This window comes from Abramis brama, assembly GCF_963993115.1.
Source record: "Abramis brama genome assembly, chromosome: 17".
NCBI lineage: Eukaryota > Metazoa > Chordata > Actinopteri > Cypriniformes > Leuciscidae > Abramis > Abramis brama.
This window is the reverse complement of record NC_139979.1, coordinates 6,691,553-6,712,260: the sequence shown is the minus strand read 5'-3', so window position 1 is coordinate 6,712,260 and position 20,708 is coordinate 6,691,553. Positions and strand designations below refer to the sequence as shown.

The window sequence follows — 20,708 nt, the reverse complement described above, 5'->3', positions numbered from 1 at the left end:
GTATAATGTCTTCAACTTGAAACAAAAAGGCTGTCGACATTTTAGACAGGCCATAAATGGCTGACCCAAAAAACTGCAGCACCGGTACCCCTCCATGTCACTGTACGCCTCTATGACGGGCCGTCCCAGCAGGACAAGGTAACCTGACCACCGTCCGCCGATTGATGGGACACACACTATTGCCACGGCTGCCAAAAAGACACAGATATTTGGAACTGACTCACATAAACCCTCACAGACTGTGTATTAAACACACTTCATCAGGGTTTAAACATAAAATCTTTTTTTTAAAGTGATAAAGTGATAAAAGTAAATAATAAAAACATTACAGATTAATGCACATTACTAGAGATTAACATCTGCTAGACAACTTTTTACACAAAACACCAAGTTAGAGATTATAGACACACACACATCGACGTGTAGCACTCAAAGCAGTGAAGTACTGTATTTATGTCCATTTTACCTCATTTGTCACTGATTATTAAAACGGAACATGAGCTAGCAGCAAAAAGAAGTGCTCAGATTCTTTATGATGACCTTATGAGAAAATGATGACGATGCTTTAGGAATGATTCAAAGGCATACAGTAGCTCACCATTCTTACAAGGACAGAAGCTTGTTAGGTATAATGCTGTATATATTTTCCAAGCTTTCTTGGGAAATATATACATTTGCAGGGATGGTGTACATTAGGACAGAGGGACGAGGAAATACATGTGCTCTTCCTTCAGCATGTTTTATTTTATTTTTTCAGAGTGTTTCCTAGTTTTTTAGACATTAAACCTCAGGTTGACATTAATAAATCACCAGTGAAATTGATGCACAGTCATTTTTTCAAATATATACATAATAAATTACGCCTAAAATTAATACAAATAAAACATTAATGTAATTACAATGCATTATATATACTTTTAAATTGATTTAATTTATATTTGATTATTATATTCAATTAATAAAAATAATAATGAAATTTAAGTTGGTTTTTAAATGTTTTACTTAAATATTTGTGTAGCTTTAAGTACATTATTTCTGAAATAAACTGTTTATTTTTGTGCTTTAAGCTACAGTAATTTATATTCAATTACAAATATAATTCAACGCTGAAAAATATTGAAATAATATTCAATTGATTGAAAACAAAGCAACAATTCATGAACAAAAGCATTTTGCTGAATATTTGTAAGTCCATGTTATTATTAGAGCATCACATCATTGTCTTAGTAATCTACTAAATCAACTAATAAACTAATAAATATTATTATTAAACTAATTCATATTAATAAATACATATTAAACTAATTAATATTATTAAAACATTATGGGTGGATGCTGCATCCACAACAAAAACAACCTAAAAAAAATTATTTAGTGCACCTTTATGAATCTTGTATTTATATTTATACCAGGACATATGCAGTCGGTGTCAAAATGTCAACGTGAGGTTGTTAGGTTTAAGGTTTCTCAATGTCAGAGGCCCTCAAGAATGCAGGTTTTCAACTAAACAACAAAACAGTATCAAACTGGGGGCATCTTATCATGTCATGATGATTAAAGTACTATACTGAAAACCTGGATTTGTTAAAGTTGAGAGGAAGTCATGGTTTGAGAAACCCTGATGTGTTAGTGAGGGCTTCTAGCGGGGAGGTTAATGAGGACGGATGTCGCTCTACCTGAGTTCCTCCAGCTGACTGTCATGAGGCTGACTGTGTCGGGTTCGAGGTAAGGTGAGAAAATGACTGCAGGCAGATGGAGAGAATATAGATAGAATTTCAGACGAGAGATGGGAAGATTTGAGGGAAGAGAGGGGATCATGTTTATTTTGGAGCTGGTGATGGAGGGATGAACCCAAACTCTTCATGTAGAAGAAATGTGGTTACTGTTCAATGACACCAACACTCACACGTCCAACTGCATCGAGAGCACAGGTCATTTTAAAACAGTGTAATTAAAGGGGCCAACAGGATTTTCTTGCACCATACTGACACTAAGCTGTATAAAAAAAATTATAATAATTATTATTATTATGAATAGTCTGATGATATTATTATTAATAGGTTACATTATAAGTGCACCTCAGGGGAAAACGACTGCAACAAAATATAGCTCGTTTAAAGCAAATATACACTCACCGTCCACTTTATTAGGTACCTGAGTATTGTTGCTGACCATGTCCATTTCTTTATGACCGTCCACAGTGGACCCGTCTTCTGATGACTACTTCCAGCAGGATAACGCACAATGTCACAATGCTTAAAACATCTCAAACTCCAGTCTTAAACATGACTGAGATCTCTAAACTCATATGGCCTCCACAGTCACCAGATCTCAATCCAATAGAGCAGCTTTGGGATGTGGTGGAATGGGAGATTCGCATCATGGATGAGCAGCCGATAAAAATCTGCAGCAACTGTGTGATGCTATCATGACAATATAGACCAGAATTTCTGAGGAATGTTTCCAGCACCTTGTTGAATTTATGCCACAATGAATTAAGGCATTTCTGGAGGCAAAAGGGGGTCCAACCCAGTACAAGCAAGGTGTACCTAATAAAGTGGCCGGTGTGTGTATATTTATATAGCTATGCCAATTTGCAAATGCTTGCTTGCTTACTAGAAACCCTCAATAACATGTATTTACAAGTAATTAAGTAAATAAATACTTGGAAACAAGCTTCCATAGATTGATTGAATATTAATAATTAATGCCAATGCTTGCTTGCTTACTAGAAAACCTTTTTACGAAACGTAAAGATTATAATATGTAGAATATACAAAGTTTGAGAGGTGCATGATCCTTGATATTGATTCAAAACATCAAAACCCTTCAACCACAGTTCAGATGTTTACGAAAAGACAGAGAGATGTGTCTTACCTCTGAGATGGGGGCATGCTGGGAGACCGTGAGCGCGCCCGGTTGATGTCGGCTGACCGAGAGCAATGATTGGACGATAAGACCTGCTCAGGCACAGAGAGGGTGGAGCTCTGGAGGTCCCTGCCGTTCCTATAGTCTGTAACAAAGGAAACAATTACTGAACTGATCATCTGTGGCAACAAAGATTTTTACTACATGTATTATTGCAAAACTGCTAAACCGTTTAATAATAGCAATTTGAATACGCTTTAATAAGTATATTCCTTCATGCAAAAATGTTTAATCGGTTTGGATTTTTGTATTTGGATCACTGTCTGTTTTAGATTATATACTGTATGCTTATGTGTGTTTCTGCAATAACTGGTTCTTAAATTGCTGTAAAAGTTGCTTTTTAAAGCCAATATGTTCCAGGCCAGCCATGACTGAACTTAACTCCCATTAAATCAGAAAACGGCTTTCACAACCAAAACCAGAATAATGACTTTTTCCTCATGCAAGAGCTGTCAGCCCACTCAGCCTGATGGCATTTCATTACCCAGCATTCAGTGTGGCCACGCTAAGGTCAGTGCCTCGCATGATTACAAAAGATTGATGTTCAACTGACTGTATCGCACATTAAAACAGGCTGAAGGTAGAACAATGTATCAAAGAGAAGTTTGAGGAGGGATATTTTGTCTTTCTGACGACTTATTATTTTACTTTTTACTAGGAACTCACAATTGATTCTAATAAAGTTTGATGTTTTCATGTTGCTAATGGTGTAATACTCTAATAAAAATACTAAATATGTAGCATCCACAGAAGTTGGGTAAAATAGTTTTATCAATTTTATCATTAATTAAATAATTATAATAATTAAACATAAGTGCTTTTATTTAACATTCTGAGTCTTGCTTTATGAAGGAGATTTTTGATGCTGCCCGGTCAGTAAGATATTTGTAATGTTTATGAAAGTAGTCTCTTATGCTCATCAAGACTATATTGAAATAAATTTTAAATAACTGTTTTAAATTAAATTATTAAAAAACTCTATTTTAATACATTTTAAAAAGTAACATTACCGTGATGTCAAAGCTGAATTTCCAGCATCATTACTCCAATCTTTTGTGTCACGTGATCCTTCAGAAATCATTCTAATATGCTGATTTTCTGCTCAAGAAACATTTCTTATTATTAACAATGTTGAAAACAGCTGTGCTGCTTTATACTTATGTAGTTCAATATTTTGAAATATATGTATAAAAATATTGTAACATTATAAATGTTTTTACGGTCAGTTTGAAGCATCCTTGCTGAAAAAATATATAAACTAAAAGCATTAAAAGGTATTAATTACCTTCTGTAAAATCACCTATAATGTTGTCTAACCAGGCAGCTACAGAGCTACAGTATCTATTACAGTACAAGCAACATTAGTTTGGTCTGTCTGTTCTGAAACACACACACACACACACACTCATTCTGAATGTGACCTCTGTGTGCTCCAGCGCAGAGACTGCATCGGCACCAGTGCATCATGCTGCAATAAATGAACGGCTGCTAAACACAGGGGCCACAAAACAACTACAGCTGCACGGAGCGCATGAAGGGAAAGCAACGATCTATAATTCCTCTGAATGTTAATCATCTTCTCCCGGCGGAAAGCACTGCATCAGCACTTTACAACCGGCCCGGAGACAGAGCCAAAATCAATGAGAGAGAGAGAGACTGAGAGAGGGTTTCCCTCTCTCACAAAGAGCAAGACTGGAATTTTAAAAAGGGTGTGTGTGGATGTGTGTGTTTCCAGCCTGTTTACACTTTTCATTCCCGTCTGAGATGAACATTTTTGCACCAGCTGAAAAGTGGTGAAGACACCTATAACATATGCACACTGTATATAGCATTCTGTGCATAGCAGGACATTAACCTTTATGTGTGGAATATGTGCCGCAAATCTCTTACTTGATTTATTGAATTGAATTGCTAAAAGTTCAGACATCTGAACACGGAAGTGGATTAAAAATGAAAAATAGTCACATTTATTTCCGAGATGATAACTGGATGGCTCAATCACTCAATGTGACAACAATGTGCAAAGACAACAAGTTTTTCAAGTTGCATTTTTTCTAATATTTATATTTATTTCAGTTAACAATTTTTTTTTAAAAAATATTTTACACTAATATATGGCATTCAGCAAGTAGTAAGTGTAGGAGTATGCATTATGCAACATTTCAAACAGTAGGATGCTACATATATAGTAGTATGCATGCAGTATACAGTTTATACTATATATGGTATAGAGCAGGGATGGGCAACTTCAACCCTGAAAAAAATCACCTGCCTGTAATTTTCTAGTAATCCTGAGGACCTTGATTAGCTTGTTCAGGTGTGTTTGATTAGGGCTGAAGCTAAACTCTGTAGGACAGTGGCCCTCCAGGACCAAAGTTGCCCATCCCTGGTATAGAGTATGTTAGCATATTTTTAAACATTTGTCAGTGGTGTATACTGCACGGTTTTCAGTAAGTGATATGTAAAACAGTATGAATTATGCAACGTTTTTAAACAGTATGCTACACTATTTTTCAAATGACCTCATTACATTGCATGCGAGTAATGTCCAGCTATTATCATTTAGAAATAAATAAGGTTCTGTGAGAGTGTGTGAGCAAAGAGTGACTTCATATTGACCGGATTTAGCAGTAAATGTCTTCATCACCTCCATCAGATGGTGTCATTTTCACTGTTCCTGCTAACATCTTACCTGACACAACGCCAACACCATCTTCACCGTCATAGTCTGAGAACTCACTGTCGCTGATCCTCTGAGACCCTACAGGAGAAAGACAGAGACACAGACAGACAAGTGTTAGTACGGCCTGTACCGAGCCTGGATCGTGTGATGGAGCTGTTCTACGAGAATGTGGAGTCTGCAGCAAGCAGTGAGGGGTAATGTTAGGATGTTTTCTGCTCGCTCTGATCCTAAATCTCATACGTTTGCTTGCAGACAGATAAATAGATAGATAGAGAGATTATGAATAGTTTTAGCTAACAAAAACATCACTATGGTGTTCCTCAAATACTGTCTAGGCAGGCAGCTCACTAAGTTTTGGAACAGAACTGACAAACACGGCTGTTCATTCATCTTCCTCTGTGACGTTCATATCGAGTGTTAAAAGAGCTGCACTCAAAATACCAGTCTATTTCAGACTACTCACAGATAACTGAACATGTCAGTCCGATATCTCTCTCTCTCCTCCAAATCCACAAAAACAAGAGCGAGGCAGCCTGAGCTTTGTGTTACGTGAGAAAATGGATCTTGTTCTCCCCTTGCTTCAGTCATGAGGAATAAACCGAGCCGAACGCCGTCCCTCAGCCCACAGCGCTGACGTTTGCCGAGTTTGACACTCTGAAGCGATCGCTCCATCACTCAGTTCAGATGGAGAATGAAAGCTAATCTGCCGTTCACAGAACTACAGCGCACCAAACAGACCCTTGTGCTTTAACACAATAAACCTGCTCTCGTTTCCTTCTCTCTTTCATAAGCCTGTCTTCCTCTCTCCTTCAGCTCTCGGGTCTATAAATCAGCCTCTCTTTAAATCGCTAAATCAAGCACTCAAGTGTCAAAAGAGATTTGCAAATTTGAAAAAGAATCGCGTGATGTATTCTCGCGACCCGTCGCGTCTTGCTGTTTTGTTAGGGTTTCGAATAGTTTGTGAGACTTTTCTTATGCAGTCAGAAGTTGATGGTTATCATTGTAAATCTTTGTAAGGGATGTCTTATAATATCCTTATGTTAAAAAGATCTCTTTGGTGACACTTTTCAGAGCTCAAAATAACTGGTATGAATGTGATATGTGATGATTTCTGTCTCTTTGAATGGTTCAATACAGGTCATGTAAGTACAAAACCACACAACAACAACAAACACACAAGAAAACTCGCTCATAAAAGAAAAGAAACTAAACTAATTCAAAGACTTTCCACACACAGGCGAGTTACACAAAATACACCTTTTTTCGAGATATATTATTTATCACAGTTATACAGAACTAGTAACTATAAAGGGAGGAAGAAATGAAACGACCAGATAGGCCTGGGTTGTATGATGGAAATGACCACAGAATTATATACATTTGTTAACCAGTACAGTGTTTGCTTTACTGTGTATATATTTCCACGGGACAAACGAAATATGAAATAATGTAAAAACAGAGACGGCACATGTTGCGTATGGTCTGATTACAACACTTTTTACAACACACTTTTTATAACATCTTTGAATGTGGCTCATCCAATTAGAATTTGGCTGAATAATCATTTTTATAATTTTAGTTGTGTTGTTTTCTATGGAAGCCTGTTTATTTATGCTCAATGCAATTATGAGATAAAGTTTAAAAAGAAAGAAATAGCTGTGAGATAAAAAAAAATTGTTTTTACATATGACTAATTAATACGCACAGTTCAAAAGTTTGGGGTCAGTGGTATAATTATTTATTTATTTTTAAGAAAATAATACTTTTATTCAGCAAGAATCAATTAAATTGATCAAAAGTGATAGTAAAGACCTTTACAATGTAAAAAAAAAAAAAAAAAAAAAAAAAGATTTCTTCTTTTTCTTTTGAACTCTATTTATCAAAGAATCCTGAAAAAGTATGTATCATGATTTCCCCATAAAATATTGCGCAGCACAACTGTTTTCAACATTGATAATAAAAAGAAATGTTTCTTGAGCAGCAAATCAGTGAATGATTTCTGAAGGATCATGTGACATTGAAGACTGGAGTAATGATGATTAAAATTCAGTTTTGCAGCACAGGAATAAATTACATTTTAAAATATATTAAAATAGACAACGGTTATTTTAGATTCTAATAATTGTTTCGCAATAATAATGATTTTACAGAATTTTTGATCAATAAAATGCAGCCTTGGTGAGACTTTCAAAAACATTACAACAATCTTACCAACCCCAAACTTTGAATTAGTGTATAAACAATTATTTTTTGCTGAATTTTAGTCATACCATCCAGCCCTTCTAAAAGTCATAGTAAAAGCAGACAGAAGCCTGTGTTCACTATAGTGTGTGTGTGAAGAGGTCAGACTGATCTGCAGTAGAGGGAAGACAGCAGCACTGGGGAGAATCACTATGGAAAAATGTGATGGTGTGGGGAGATGGTCCACTTCGTTCTGCGTGATGCGTTTCATTTTTCACAGGATTAAGAGGGACAGCAGGGTGGATCCAGTATAAAAACACACGGATAAACCCAGAGGATCAGCCTGAGCATGCAGCGGTCATTACCTGTGCTGTACACATACGGGCCTTTGGCTGCAGAAATAACCAGGTCAAAATAAAAAACAATGAATGCAGGACACAAACGCTCATACCAACAGCAGAAGTCTTTCAGATTTCAGCTCAGATCACCCGAACGCTTATGTATGGAGCCCTTAATGGGACATGGTGATGGAAGAAATATGTTTCAATGCTATTTCAAAATATTTCAATTAGAGCCCGACCGATATATCGGCGGGCCGATATAATCGGCCGATATTAGGCATTTTCCAAACTATCGGTATCGGCATTTATAACGGCCGATAAATGAATATTTAAAAAATAAAATAAAAGCGGACGAAACACCCTGCAACCATGTTATGAGTGTTGGCGCTGCATAGTTTGTCCACCAGAGCGCACTCTACAAGGAAGACTGCTAACATCAATGAGCTTGGAAATCCCAACAAACTTATTCTGCCTAAATAAAGTAATGATTACTGTATTTATAACTAGCATATCTGTAGTTCCAGTCCCTGCATTGTAAAACGTCAGTTAGGCACGCGAGGAGTGAACATTTAGACATAGAGAAAAAGTATCAAACATAGCCTGTGCATAAAAGTTAGCTTTTCTTTTACACGTGTGTGAAATCCAAGTGTGCGTTACTGTATGGAGTAATTAACACATGGTTACCGAGTCGATCATTACCTGGGATGCGTTTTCATGAAAATCGAATGTAAAGAGTTTTATCTCTAAAAACAGATTATCTTATAACACTAGTATATGGGATACAGAGTAAGTAAAAGTAAATCGCTAGTTAATACCACTAACAAGGCTCAAAATAGCCTCACACTAACACGGTAGCATAATGAGGGTCCCTACATGCAAACCGAAGCATTGAGAACTTTGTAAGTGTACAGACAGTTTAATAAGAAGATACTTTATAAAGACAGTACATTACGCGTTTACAGGCATTCGTCATCTTGGAAAACAGTCTCGACTAGTCGAGCCACGAACGCCGTGCTAAGTGAGCTGGTCGATAGGAATTACGTTTGTGAAATCTAACGTAGCGCGGCGTTCGTGACTCGATTAGTCGAGACTGTTTTCCAAGATGATGCCTGTAAACGCGTAATGTACTGTCTTTATAAAGTATCTTCTTATTAAACTGTCTGTACACTTACAAAGTTCTCAATGCTTCGGTTTGCATGTAGGGACCCTCATTATGCTACCGTGTTAGTGTGAGGCTATTTTGAGCCTTGTTAGTGGCATTAACTAGCGATTTACTTTTACTTACTCTTATATTTTGTGTTCTTTGCGTTTCTCGGGGGAACGCAAAACATTTGCGAGAGAACGTAAAAGCATTGCCAAATTGTTTCTCCTCCCATCTCATTTTTTTTTTCTTCACCATGTCCCTTTAGGGGCTTCGTACTTATGAATATGTGTGGTCTAAGACCCAAAACTTACTTTATGCAAGTATGTATACACACAAAAAGCTTTATTTAAATTGATAGTTCACCCAGAAATGAAAATAAAATGAAAGATGATGTTTTGAAGAATGTCGGTAAGCAAACAGTTGCTGATCCCCACTGACATAAAATATATTTTGAAAAATGTCAGTGACCAAACAGTTTCTGCTGTGTTCAACAGGAGAAAGAAACTCATACAGGTTCAGAACAACTTGAGGGTGAATAAATTATGATAGAATTTGTATTTTTGGGTGAACTATCCCTTTAACATTTCTTTCATTGTGAAAAAGGTTTTTCAATGTTTTTGCAGTTTGAAGTTAAGCATATATATACTGCTTAAATACTTTCTGTCATACTAGTTCAGAAAAACTCACAAAACTAATAAAACTAATGGTCTTTAGGAAAACTTATGGCAAAAAAAATTATATTGCCCAAATAACATCTCCAGTTTAATGACAGACATTTAAAGGCAATTCTATCAAGCATTTGTGCTTGTATCCTTTTGTAGAGTACATTTATAGCCTAGGACTTTAGAAAAGACGTTTAGAAACTGCTCTGAGAGGGGAAAATCCACATATTACAGCACAGGCAGATGTTGATACATACATAGCTATATAATCTGTAATGAAAATCATCTACTATGCAGCATATGTAATATATAAGAGCAGAAAGTTGTTCTGTGTGCACATAAGATGAGAGAAAGAGACGTACTCTGCAGTCTGCGTGTGGGACTGTCTCCGTGCAGTGCTCGTCTCTGAAGGCAGGGGGAGCTCTTGGGCAGGGGTACCGATGAGACGTCATGCGTTTGCAGCTTATACCAGTGCGGCTCATCGTCCAGCAATGCTGTTTCCAGCTCTATGAGGATCTACACAAACATTTGTGTCACATTCACATGCATACATATCCAAGTTTATTCCAATGCATGTCAATGAATCTCTCAATTTGAGATGGTTTGTTTAACAACTAACAACTTTAACAACTTAATATTGTAGAACCACATTAGTTTTATTTAAAAACGCTTTTCTGGAGTATAGTCTCAAAAAAGTTTGAAAGGTTAGTTGCATTAAATCTTTTAAAGAAATTTAGTCTTCGAGGGCAGAAATATAGATCTGAACTATAGAAATGATACTGCTTTCTTTTTTTAAATCACAGATACATTTTTTTAGATTTAAATGTCTGATAACCAGTATTGTGGAAAGTACCTTTTAAAGTAATGCATTTCAATATTGCATTACTTCCTAAAAAAGTAACTAATTACGTTACTAGTTACTTTTTATCTAACGTAATGTGTAATTTATGTTACGATAACAAACAGTATATACAGATAACAGTAATGCATTCAACAACAACATACGCCTTCATTTTCTTTTAAAAACACATTTAGAATATTATTACATTTTGAGCATTAAGATGAATATTTCCTGACCCCTAGAGCTATGTATGCTATACAAAAGATCTCTCAACATTACGACTTATATTACCTACTGTACTGTACTGTACAAGTAATATGTTTTGTCACTTTTGGCCTATTCCGGCAAGTCTAAGTGACTATGTTATGGAGAAGAGAGCGAATTTTAATGCAGTAATGCAGTGTATAAGCAAATTCATTAAACTGAAAAGTAATGAGTTACTTTAAAAAAAGTAACATCAAAAGTAATCTGATTACATAATGTAATGTGTAAGCCCAGCATTGCTGATAACCATTATGCAGAATTGTTTTTAATTGTTATTATTAATTATAATAGATTAATTTAGTTTAGATTAATTAGTAAATTATCCTTATGATTGACTACATCAATAACACATAATATGCATTAACATTTTTAATTTTGATAAAAAAAATGATTGTGATGATTACTATTGTTTTTCTTTATACAAACTATTTTGTGATCTAAATGATCATTAGTCAGTTATTCTATTGTAAGACCAATTTCAGCTTTACAGCCACTAAATGGCACACAAAAAAAAAAAAAAGGAAAAAAGGAACCCTCAACTTCGGAATATTTGAGACCATCTTCTCCTTACCTCTCCCAAGAACTCACTCTCCTCCTCTCTCACCCGGGCCTGGTCCCACAGCGTGATCTCCAGCATGCGTTCCCTGAACTCCCGCCGGTGGACGGGAGAGTACATAAAGGTCTGGTTCCATTTGGGCTCTAGTGATTTCTTTACCGTTTTTGTTCTTCTTTTGCTTTTGTCACTGGAGAAACAATTATTCAAACTGTTTTTATTTACCATCATGGTAAAAGAACCCAGGAAACAATCACTGAAATCAACTATGAAGAACAGGGTATAGTGGGGATGTCAAGCAGAACACGGCAGATCTGCTCACAGGCTGTGTTCAGAATGAATACTGTGATTGCTGCATACTGCTTAGTATACACAAAATCTCTGAAATAAGACACATCATGCAAAAATAATCATACAATCAGCAGTATGCAACGTTGTCACATCACCACACCATGTCGAATGCTTAATTCATTAAATTGCATTCAGTATTTATCTAAGAATTCAATATGGTTATTTCTGACAGCATTTTTGATCCAATTTTTGTATAAACATTTATGAAATTCTGGCATTCCAATAATATAATGAGTAAAAAAGTAATGTTGTTACTGCTTCAAGTCAATCGCACTGCATTGTGGGATATGGTATTTCACAGGGTTATTATTGTTGACTATAAAAAATTTTTTTTTTTTTATTAAAAAAAAACTGAAATGAAATAAAATACATGAAAAACTTAGAAAAAATGACAAATGTATTAACAAACATTTGCAATGTTGCTTCGACAACTAACTGAAATACTGTAAGTTGAAAGCACTAAATTACTAACTGTAAATAAATAAAAACTAACACTTAAAAGTGCTTTGTATACTGCATATTTTTGCCATATGTAGTAGATCACGCATACAGAAAGTTTGCATACCATGTGCAAAATATACATATTGCACACAGCATAAATAGTGTGATTAGTATGGTAGTATGCCATTCTGAACATAGCCATAATGAAATATGTGATGAAAATACACCTTACAATCTTTTTCTTTTTTTTGCACAGTGAGTGTAATTGGCATAAAAGTAACTGCCCCAATCTCACCTTCTGTCAGGGAGGAAGTAGATCTTCACGTAAGGATTGAGTGGTCGGCCGTCCTCCCTTGAAGGCAGGTCCTTAGCGCCCAGTATGGTGACGATAAGCTGATGGCCGACTTTGTCATACCAAAGTTTGACCTGTAGGGGGACAAACACCAGAGCCTGAGATGAAGAGAGACTTGTGTTCTCAGGCTTCACATCATCACATGCTTCGTTTAACCAAGATGATTGATAGTTTGTATATGCATCCTGTTATTGTACTAAACATGCTGAGATGCATGACAGACCAAGCTCACTACTCAGACAAGTATGGATGTGACAGAAAAATACTTAAAAGTCAGACATACACAGAAACAACACCAACATAACAAATACAACACTAGATCTTTTAAGCCAGAGCCCATACCTGCTTGTAGTAAAAGGAAAATAACTCCAATACAAACACTGCCTGTAAAGTATATTCGGTAGCTAAAAATATCTCAGGCCACAGTGTAAAACATGCAATGAAGGGGATTTTTTATTGTATGTAAAAGAACAAGCCAATGTGTTACAAGGAGAGCTGGGTCAAACAAATTGTACCATTACACAATCCCCAACAGAACCAGCTGTTGTCTGTACACTAAGGACGCTAATGTTGTCCAAAAATAGGACATTTTAAATATTTCTCAGGGAAAATGTCCCGACGTTGGAAATGTGTAAAGCTATAAGCATAATGTTAACATTAACAGCAATGCATTATTTTTTATGCCCTGATTTTTGCTACAAACATTAAAGGGGTCATGACATGAGAAATCAAAATTTCCTTGAGCTTTGTCATATAAGAGGTCTTTGTTTCATTCAAATTAAATCATCCTGCAAGTTTCAGAGCTTAAAACATCCTCCTGATTATAAACAAAGTATTTATTTAAGCTCTAAAAATGGCTCATATATTTGCATATGACTGCCTCCAGAGCAAGACACGGACGAACAGATATACATCATCGCACCATAGGCCCCGCCCACTGGCGTTCAGTCGTTTAACGGCTGATATTTGCCAACACTGGATGTGAGAGTTACGTCGCATCAAATAATATTATTAAATTCTCTGATGATACAGCAATCCTCGGCCTTATGCATAAAGATAGAAGTCCAGCAGCGTATCATACGGAAATTGAGGAATTTGTCCAGTGGTGCGACGACAACTATCTTGTGCTAAACGTGACCAAGACTGAGGAGATGGTGTGTGACCCAAAAGCCATAGGCGATACTAAGCCTGTAGTGATCAAAAATGTACTCATTACTCAGGTTAGCTCTTACAAATACCTTGGGCGTACATATTGATAATGCACTGACCTGGAAGGACCACGTAAATACTGTCTGTTCCAGATTTCAGCAGAGGATGCATTTTTTACGAAGACTTAGATTGTATGGAGTGGAACAAAAATGTATGTTGTTGTTCTATCATGCAAAATTAGAGAGTATTTTAAAATATGGTATTACAGACTGGTATGGTAACCTGACAGTACAGTTAAAATCACAGATCGCCCATCAGGTAAAGACAGCTATGAAGATTATGGGGGTCAAAAACCATCTGCCCCCCCAGAAAATTTATGAGCAGTCGGTTATCAGACAGGCACAAAAAATAGTTTCCGATCCAACCCACATACTTCACCCAGAATTCGAGCTTTTACCCTCTGGCAGAAGATTCAGAGTTCCTAAATGCAGGCTAAACCGATATAAACACTAATTTTTGCCTATGTCCATTAAGCTTATCAATACTAATATGTAGGCTATGTCATCATGCAATAAGTAGGTTATTGGGGTAATGTAATATGTTAGGGGTGAATTATGGGCTGTTGGATTGTTCATTACCGGTATGTCATTATGTAATGTTTAGGTTATGTGGAATGTGTCATCTGTGCAATTTGTAGACTATTGGGGTGTGCAATATGTCAGTTGTGCAATCTGTAGGCCATTTGGGGAGCTGTGCATTAGGTCATTAGTGCAATATGTATATTATCGGGGTTGTGCAATATGTCAGTTGTGCATTTTGTAGGGTTGGGGGGTTGTGCATTATCTCATTGTGCAATATGTATACCATTAGGGATGTGCAATATGTATACCATCGGGGATGTGCAATATGTATACCATTGAGATGTGCAATATGTATACCATTAGGGATGTGCAATATGTATACCATTGGGGATGTGCAATATGTATACCATTGGGGATGTGCAATATGGGAGCTGTAGTCAATAACGGTTGTAATTTTTAAAACTGCCAATGAAAGGTGTTAATGTGCCTACTATATATGTACCTATCTAATGTATATGAGAACATGTTTTGTGAGAGGATGTGTTGAGAGACATTTATTCTTTGTATTTGGTGTTGTCTTTGTAAAAACTGCGGAATGGACAGAGTCCAAAACAAATTTCCCTTCGGGGACAATAAAGTATATCTTAATCTTAATCTTAATCTTAAAAGCTAATAGAACCCATTATAATCACTGGCACTCTCTACACTGGATACAGCATACAGATGTGTGTTCAGTTTCTGACGGACCCCAGAGTCGGAAACAAGTGGATGGTTTATTTTTAATGGCGTCCCGGAGCGTGTTGGATGATTATATGTTTGTTCAGAGCATTTGACTGCTTGACTGCTAAACAAGGCACAATGTAATGAAGAGTTCACAAAGAAACTTTTGTTGAAAAAGGAAGCAGTCAGCTGTGTTGGATCTGACAATAGCTGCATCGCAAAATTATTTCAGAATGCTTTGTCATGACGATTTTATATGGATAATGTTTTCAAAACACTTACTCACATGCATTGCTACTGTTTCTTATAGATGACGTTAGCCAATCATAACAGTGACCATATACTGACAAGCCTTAAAGGTGCCACCCCTTAAAAACGGGTCATTTCAGACAGAGTCAGAATGAGGGTTGAAAATCGTTATTTTTCCGCATTTATATTTATAAAGAAATCCATGTCATGACCCTTTTAAAATAATTCACATCATGTTTCTTCAGGTACAAATTGATACAATTTGCTTATTTCACACATTTTTGTACTTGGGAGGAGGAAAAAAAAACAGGTAAAACAGGGACTATTAAAGGTACTGTAAATTATTTTATCCATTTTGCAAACTTGACTGACAAAATGATTGGCAGGCAGAGAGACTTTCTGATTGGCTAGTTTTCTGACAGGCTTAAAAAAAAAACGATTTCTGCTATCACAGAGACATGATTTCTCAGGAAACCTATTTCAGTAATATTTCTCAGGTAACAGTGATATTTTCTGTGTATAACAGCTTACAGCACCTTTAACATATCCTTTTAGCTGCAACATGAAACTTTCAGTAATGTTAGTACCGGACAAAAATGCGTTTAGCATGATTAGTATAATTACAAATGTGAAATGCAGTTTTTGAATCAGTCAGCATATGAATAAATCTCCAAAACAATTGAGTACAGTGAATCAGATCCTTTCTGGATGAGTATCAGGATTCAATGCAGTTTCATGTTACATGGAAAAAGAATCCAATTTTATGTCCCGACAAACTCTGCATCACTAAAACATTTAAAGAGACACAGTACTCCTCTACCCGGGTAAATGGCGCAGGTGAACGTCTCACGGGGTTAGAGGCATTACATCATTACTCCATGTCTGCCAACAGTCAGGTGTCTCTTAAAATATTTTTGTGCTTATTTATTGCATGCAGATGATTTATTCCTAAAATATGCTTAAAACAGCAACAGCAATGAAGGCATGATAGGTAAGGGGCTCTTCAAATGCGCAATCTAAGATATTCAACAAAGCTGGAAATGCAGCTGTTTTTCTGCTGTGCATTATCCAATGAATTAAAGCAATAGAATAGAAGTGTATTTAGTAAACAGCAACGATTACCTGAACTTTAGGGCTAAAAGGCTCAATTCTTCTACTAAGGCTTTGGCTCTGGGTAAGTAAAGTGAATGAAAAACAATAAAGAGAAATGCAATAAAACTAAAACCTGAAATGACAATACCAGTTGTTAATGCAACACTAAGAAAGCAGAGGAGGAGATTCAAACTAAACGTTTTAACAAACTGCACTGGAACATTTTGATTTGTTTTACTATTTTCACTATAATGCAATTAACTGCAATCTCTTCCTCAGAGATTGAAGGAATTAATGATGAGCTCTAATGCTCAGGACTCATTCTAGTAGAATATTATTTTTCTAAATCTTAGGATATTATGGATATTTCCTGTAGATTTTCTAGAGCAGCGTTTCCCAAAGTGTGGCACTCAACCCTCTAAATTGTTTCTTGACTTCCATGAAATTCTTTTCTTTTAAAACGACTCAATGGGCATCTTTTCATGGGAAACACTGCTGTTTACAGTACAATGAATCTCCTTCTCAACAAAATACAAAGTAACAAGATTGTTATTTAACACACAAACACACCATATAATGTTAGAAATGATCGAATTCGATGAGATACAGAACAGGAATATGAGACAACACATTTTTGTATTGATCTTGTTAATGCACAGTTAATTTTGAGACAGGGTGCATTGACCCATATCTATCTATCCATCCATCCATCCATCCATCCATCCATCCATCCATCCATCGTTAGCCACCCTGCTTTTTAGATATCAGTATCACCCACTTTTCCAATGGCTTTTCCATTTTGGTCAACCATCAATCAGTATTACCTAGGGAATAACTTGCACTTCGTTTGTATTGCTTAGACTGTATCGCTTTACACCAGTTTGTCATGTTCTACAAGCGTGTCAGGTATTTTTACACACACAATAGCCTGCATGAGGCCTGAATAAGTGATTTTAGTCTGAATAAAATGGACAAGTTGGGCCATTTTTTTCACCCTGTTTGCTTCCTGATGAAAACAGGACGTTTTGTTAGCACAAGTACTGAAAATTAAAGCACAAATCATGTATATTACATGTGCAATTGATGTTTTATCTGTGTATTTTTTCATAATTGTGATGCCAAAGAATGCTGCCAAAGAATGCTGGGAAATGTAGTTTTATTGCCAAGTCAATTATCAAGTCAAGTCAGGTCACCTTCATTTATATAGCGCTTTTAACAATAAGCCTGTGACCAATTAAACCACAAATTTTAGTGAACTTGATTGCTATTCTTCATCAAAATTCGTATAGACCTAAACTGTATAGTCACATCTGACATGAATCTTTAACTGACATGGGGAAATACCTAAACTTTATCTATAATGCAGACTCCTCTGCACAGGAGTTGATTATTGTGAACTTACTGTAAGCTGTCCCGATAAGTACTGAGGGGCGTCCCGTAGCATTCCGGGGCTCATGGGAGACGTGACTGATATGGAGGGACGCTCCATCTTCTGTGACTCAAATGAACTTGAACCTTAAAAGAGATTGAGGGTAAAGTAGAAATACACAAAACTAATCAGAGTTTCTTTCAAAGCTCTGTGAAAATGTCTCATTAATGTCTCAGAGAATCCCATCATTTATACACACTAGACTGAGAAAATGTACTCACTGGACTCCAGTTGTGCGTGTGTGCTTTCTGGTATCCTGGGGATATCTCTGCAATGACAGTGGCAAAGAGAAATCAATGACATGTGCTTTAATGACCCTGAGCACCACATTAGTCTTGATGTGAAGTTTGTGGCAGCAGCCCAAACTCACAATCTAAAGAGAGTTCAGTTGGTCATGCGCTCTTTACAATTACAATTAGGAAAATTAAGAGGCTAACTGAGGGCAGCAGTTTTGTTTGTGTCCATGTGAGCCAGCAGGCACTCTAAAGGGGTCATATCATTTCATATCAAGTCCACTTATAATCTTATGGAGAGAAAAAAAGGGGGAAAAAAGAAATTTTGCATGACTTTTTCTTTATTGATCCGATGTCAGAAATTTACAAAAGTTCAAAACGAGACATTTTTGCTAATTGTTTTTTATATTTTCTTTTTTACTAAGAAATAAGTTTTTGAGTTTTCAAAACTACAGTATGTTTCAACAGCGTCTTTTATCTAAAAATATCAAGAAAATATGGATTTCTCATGATATGATACCTTTAATATAAAGGCGGTGAAAACAGACTATCATAAAAAATTTAAGGCAGATGGACCACAATGCTCATTAGCATGTTCATTTTATGAAAAATACCAATATTGCTCATCTAAAATGCTTTTGAGGTTTATTCAGAAACATACCTCAAAATTACAGCACAAATATATATATATCAATTATACTAACATTATCTTGTTAATGTTATATTACATCCCGTTTAAGTTCATATGTCAAACTGAAAAACACTGTAGAGGAAGCCGTACCCAATGGGTCGAGAGACCACTAGTTCCACCTGAGGCTCTGGCTTTGATTCTAAAATGATATTGTAAACTTCTTTAAATGTGGCTCCTTGTAAAAGTCGGCCGTTCCACTCTAGGACCTGATCACCTACGAAACAAGAAAATCAATGAACAAACTATCTGTAATTACACATTCATTACTGCATTTAATACAGTAACAAACTGTTGGAGTAATAGTCCTACATACACTACTGTTCAAAGTCAGTTAATTTGTCAGGTCAGTAAATTAGTTTTTTGAAAAATAATTAATACCATTATTTATCAAGGATGCAAAGTGACAGTAAAGAGTAAAACGTTCACATTGTTGCAAAAAAAGCTATAACGACCTTTCTATTCACCAAAGGAATGTTTATTTAGCAGCAAATCATCATATTAGAATGATTTCTGAAGGATCACATGACACTGAAGACTGGAGTAATGACTGTTGCAAATTCAGCTTTGTCATCTCAGGAATAAATTACATTATGAAATATGTATCTAGTCCATACTTGCTCTGCGTAGCAGATCTAGTCTGCCAAGACCGATTACATTAACACTGCCATATTCAATAACATGCTAAAACTATTTAGAGAGTTGTCATGATTAAAATAAAAATAGAAAACAGTTATTTTAAATTGTAATATATTTCACAATATTAATGTTTTTACTGTCATTTTGATTAAATAACTGCAGCTTAAGAAACTTCTTTCAAATTAAAAAAAATAATTCTTACTGACCCCACACTTTTAGACAGTAGTGTATGAAATACAGAAACATAGCATGTACCTGGTCTGAGGTGCCCAACTGTATCCGCTAAACTCCCTTTCCTTACTTTGGTGATGAACGCACAAAGTCGTCCAGACTCTGTCATCTTTCCCCCAACCACCTGTAAAAGACACACACACACAGAAAAAGATACAGTAATGAACTAAAGCTTTTGAAATTATAGCATATTAGTTTTTGCTTTGGTACTGGAATTGTAAATGAAAAATGGCAATTAAATTTCAGTGGTATTGTAGGTATCATGATCCTATAATCAAGGTTTGATGTTGATGAAAGGTGAATATATTTAAAAGGCTTTGACTGATTGTACTAGAGTTCAGAAAAAAAAAATCTGTTTAGAAACAAACCGCACGAGTTACACTGAACAGAAACAGTGAGACTTTCAATGGTGTGTGTACATTATTTCTGTCCGCACTTTTGGAAAAAAAAACGACCGTTGGAAAATGCCTGGAGGTCTGTTCCATAAACCACATGACCAATCGCTCTTCTGTGAGCATCATACAAATCAAATCCCCACTAATGGCAGCCCAGTGCAAACATACAAAGAAGATTATGAGCTGCCTCCTAGATAAAGATGGCTTTACATAATGAGTGGCATGCAGCCGAGGGCGATTGTGTGTGTGTGCGTGCGTGTGTGCGTTTGACAAACTGCTGCTGGTAACGGATATAATGCACACGGTAGCACTGAGCTGACACACAGTCAGCCATTCAGAAAGTTTGTTATCAGTAACGATTCTTCGTTTCTCTCCACTCTGCTGAACAATCCATGTAAGTGCTTTGACAACAAATACGAGCTTCGCATTTCTGCTTTTAAACTCTCAAAGTGCATGGCCCTGTTTACTTCCACTGTAAGTGCTTTACTCCAATCATGTTTATTCGCTCTTTCAATGTCGACAATAAATCACAATGAACATTATCAATGCACTTTTTAAAAA

At 36.1% G+C, this 20,708-nt stretch overlaps 1 protein-coding gene across 17 annotated transcripts in view; it reads right to left on the bottom strand.

The window, feature by feature from the left end:
* rims2a (regulating synaptic membrane exocytosis 2a) overlaps nt 1–20,708 on the bottom strand; it is a 191,259-nt gene that overhangs the window by 72,025 nt on the left and 98,526 nt on the right. For 6 of the 17 annotated variants that reach the window (XM_084088637.1, XM_084088636.1, XM_084088648.1 and 3 more), the window contains 12 exons: nt 19,777–19,876; nt 18,976–19,099; nt 18,183–18,229; nt 17,935–18,047; nt 16,563–16,610; nt 12,685–12,815; nt 11,616–11,808; nt 10,302–10,455; nt 8,158–8,184; nt 5,621–5,689; nt 2,878–3,013; nt 1,677–1,742 (listed from right to left, as the gene is read on the bottom strand). In XM_084088637.1, coding sequence (XP_083944763.1) covers nt 1,677–1,742; nt 2,878–3,013; nt 5,621–5,689; nt 8,158–8,184; nt 10,302–10,455; nt 11,616–11,808; nt 12,685–12,815; nt 16,563–16,610; nt 17,935–18,047; nt 18,183–18,229; nt 18,976–19,099; nt 19,777–19,876 — 1,208 coding nt within the window. The remainder of the gene's footprint in view (nt 1–1,676; nt 1,743–2,877; nt 3,014–5,620; nt 5,690–8,157; nt 8,185–10,301; nt 10,456–11,615; nt 11,809–12,684; nt 12,816–16,562; nt 16,611–17,934; nt 18,048–18,182; nt 18,230–18,975; nt 19,100–19,776; nt 19,877–20,708) is intronic. The other 11 variants (XM_084088638.1, XM_084088647.1, XM_084088646.1 and 8 more) reach the window with 7 other exon arrangements.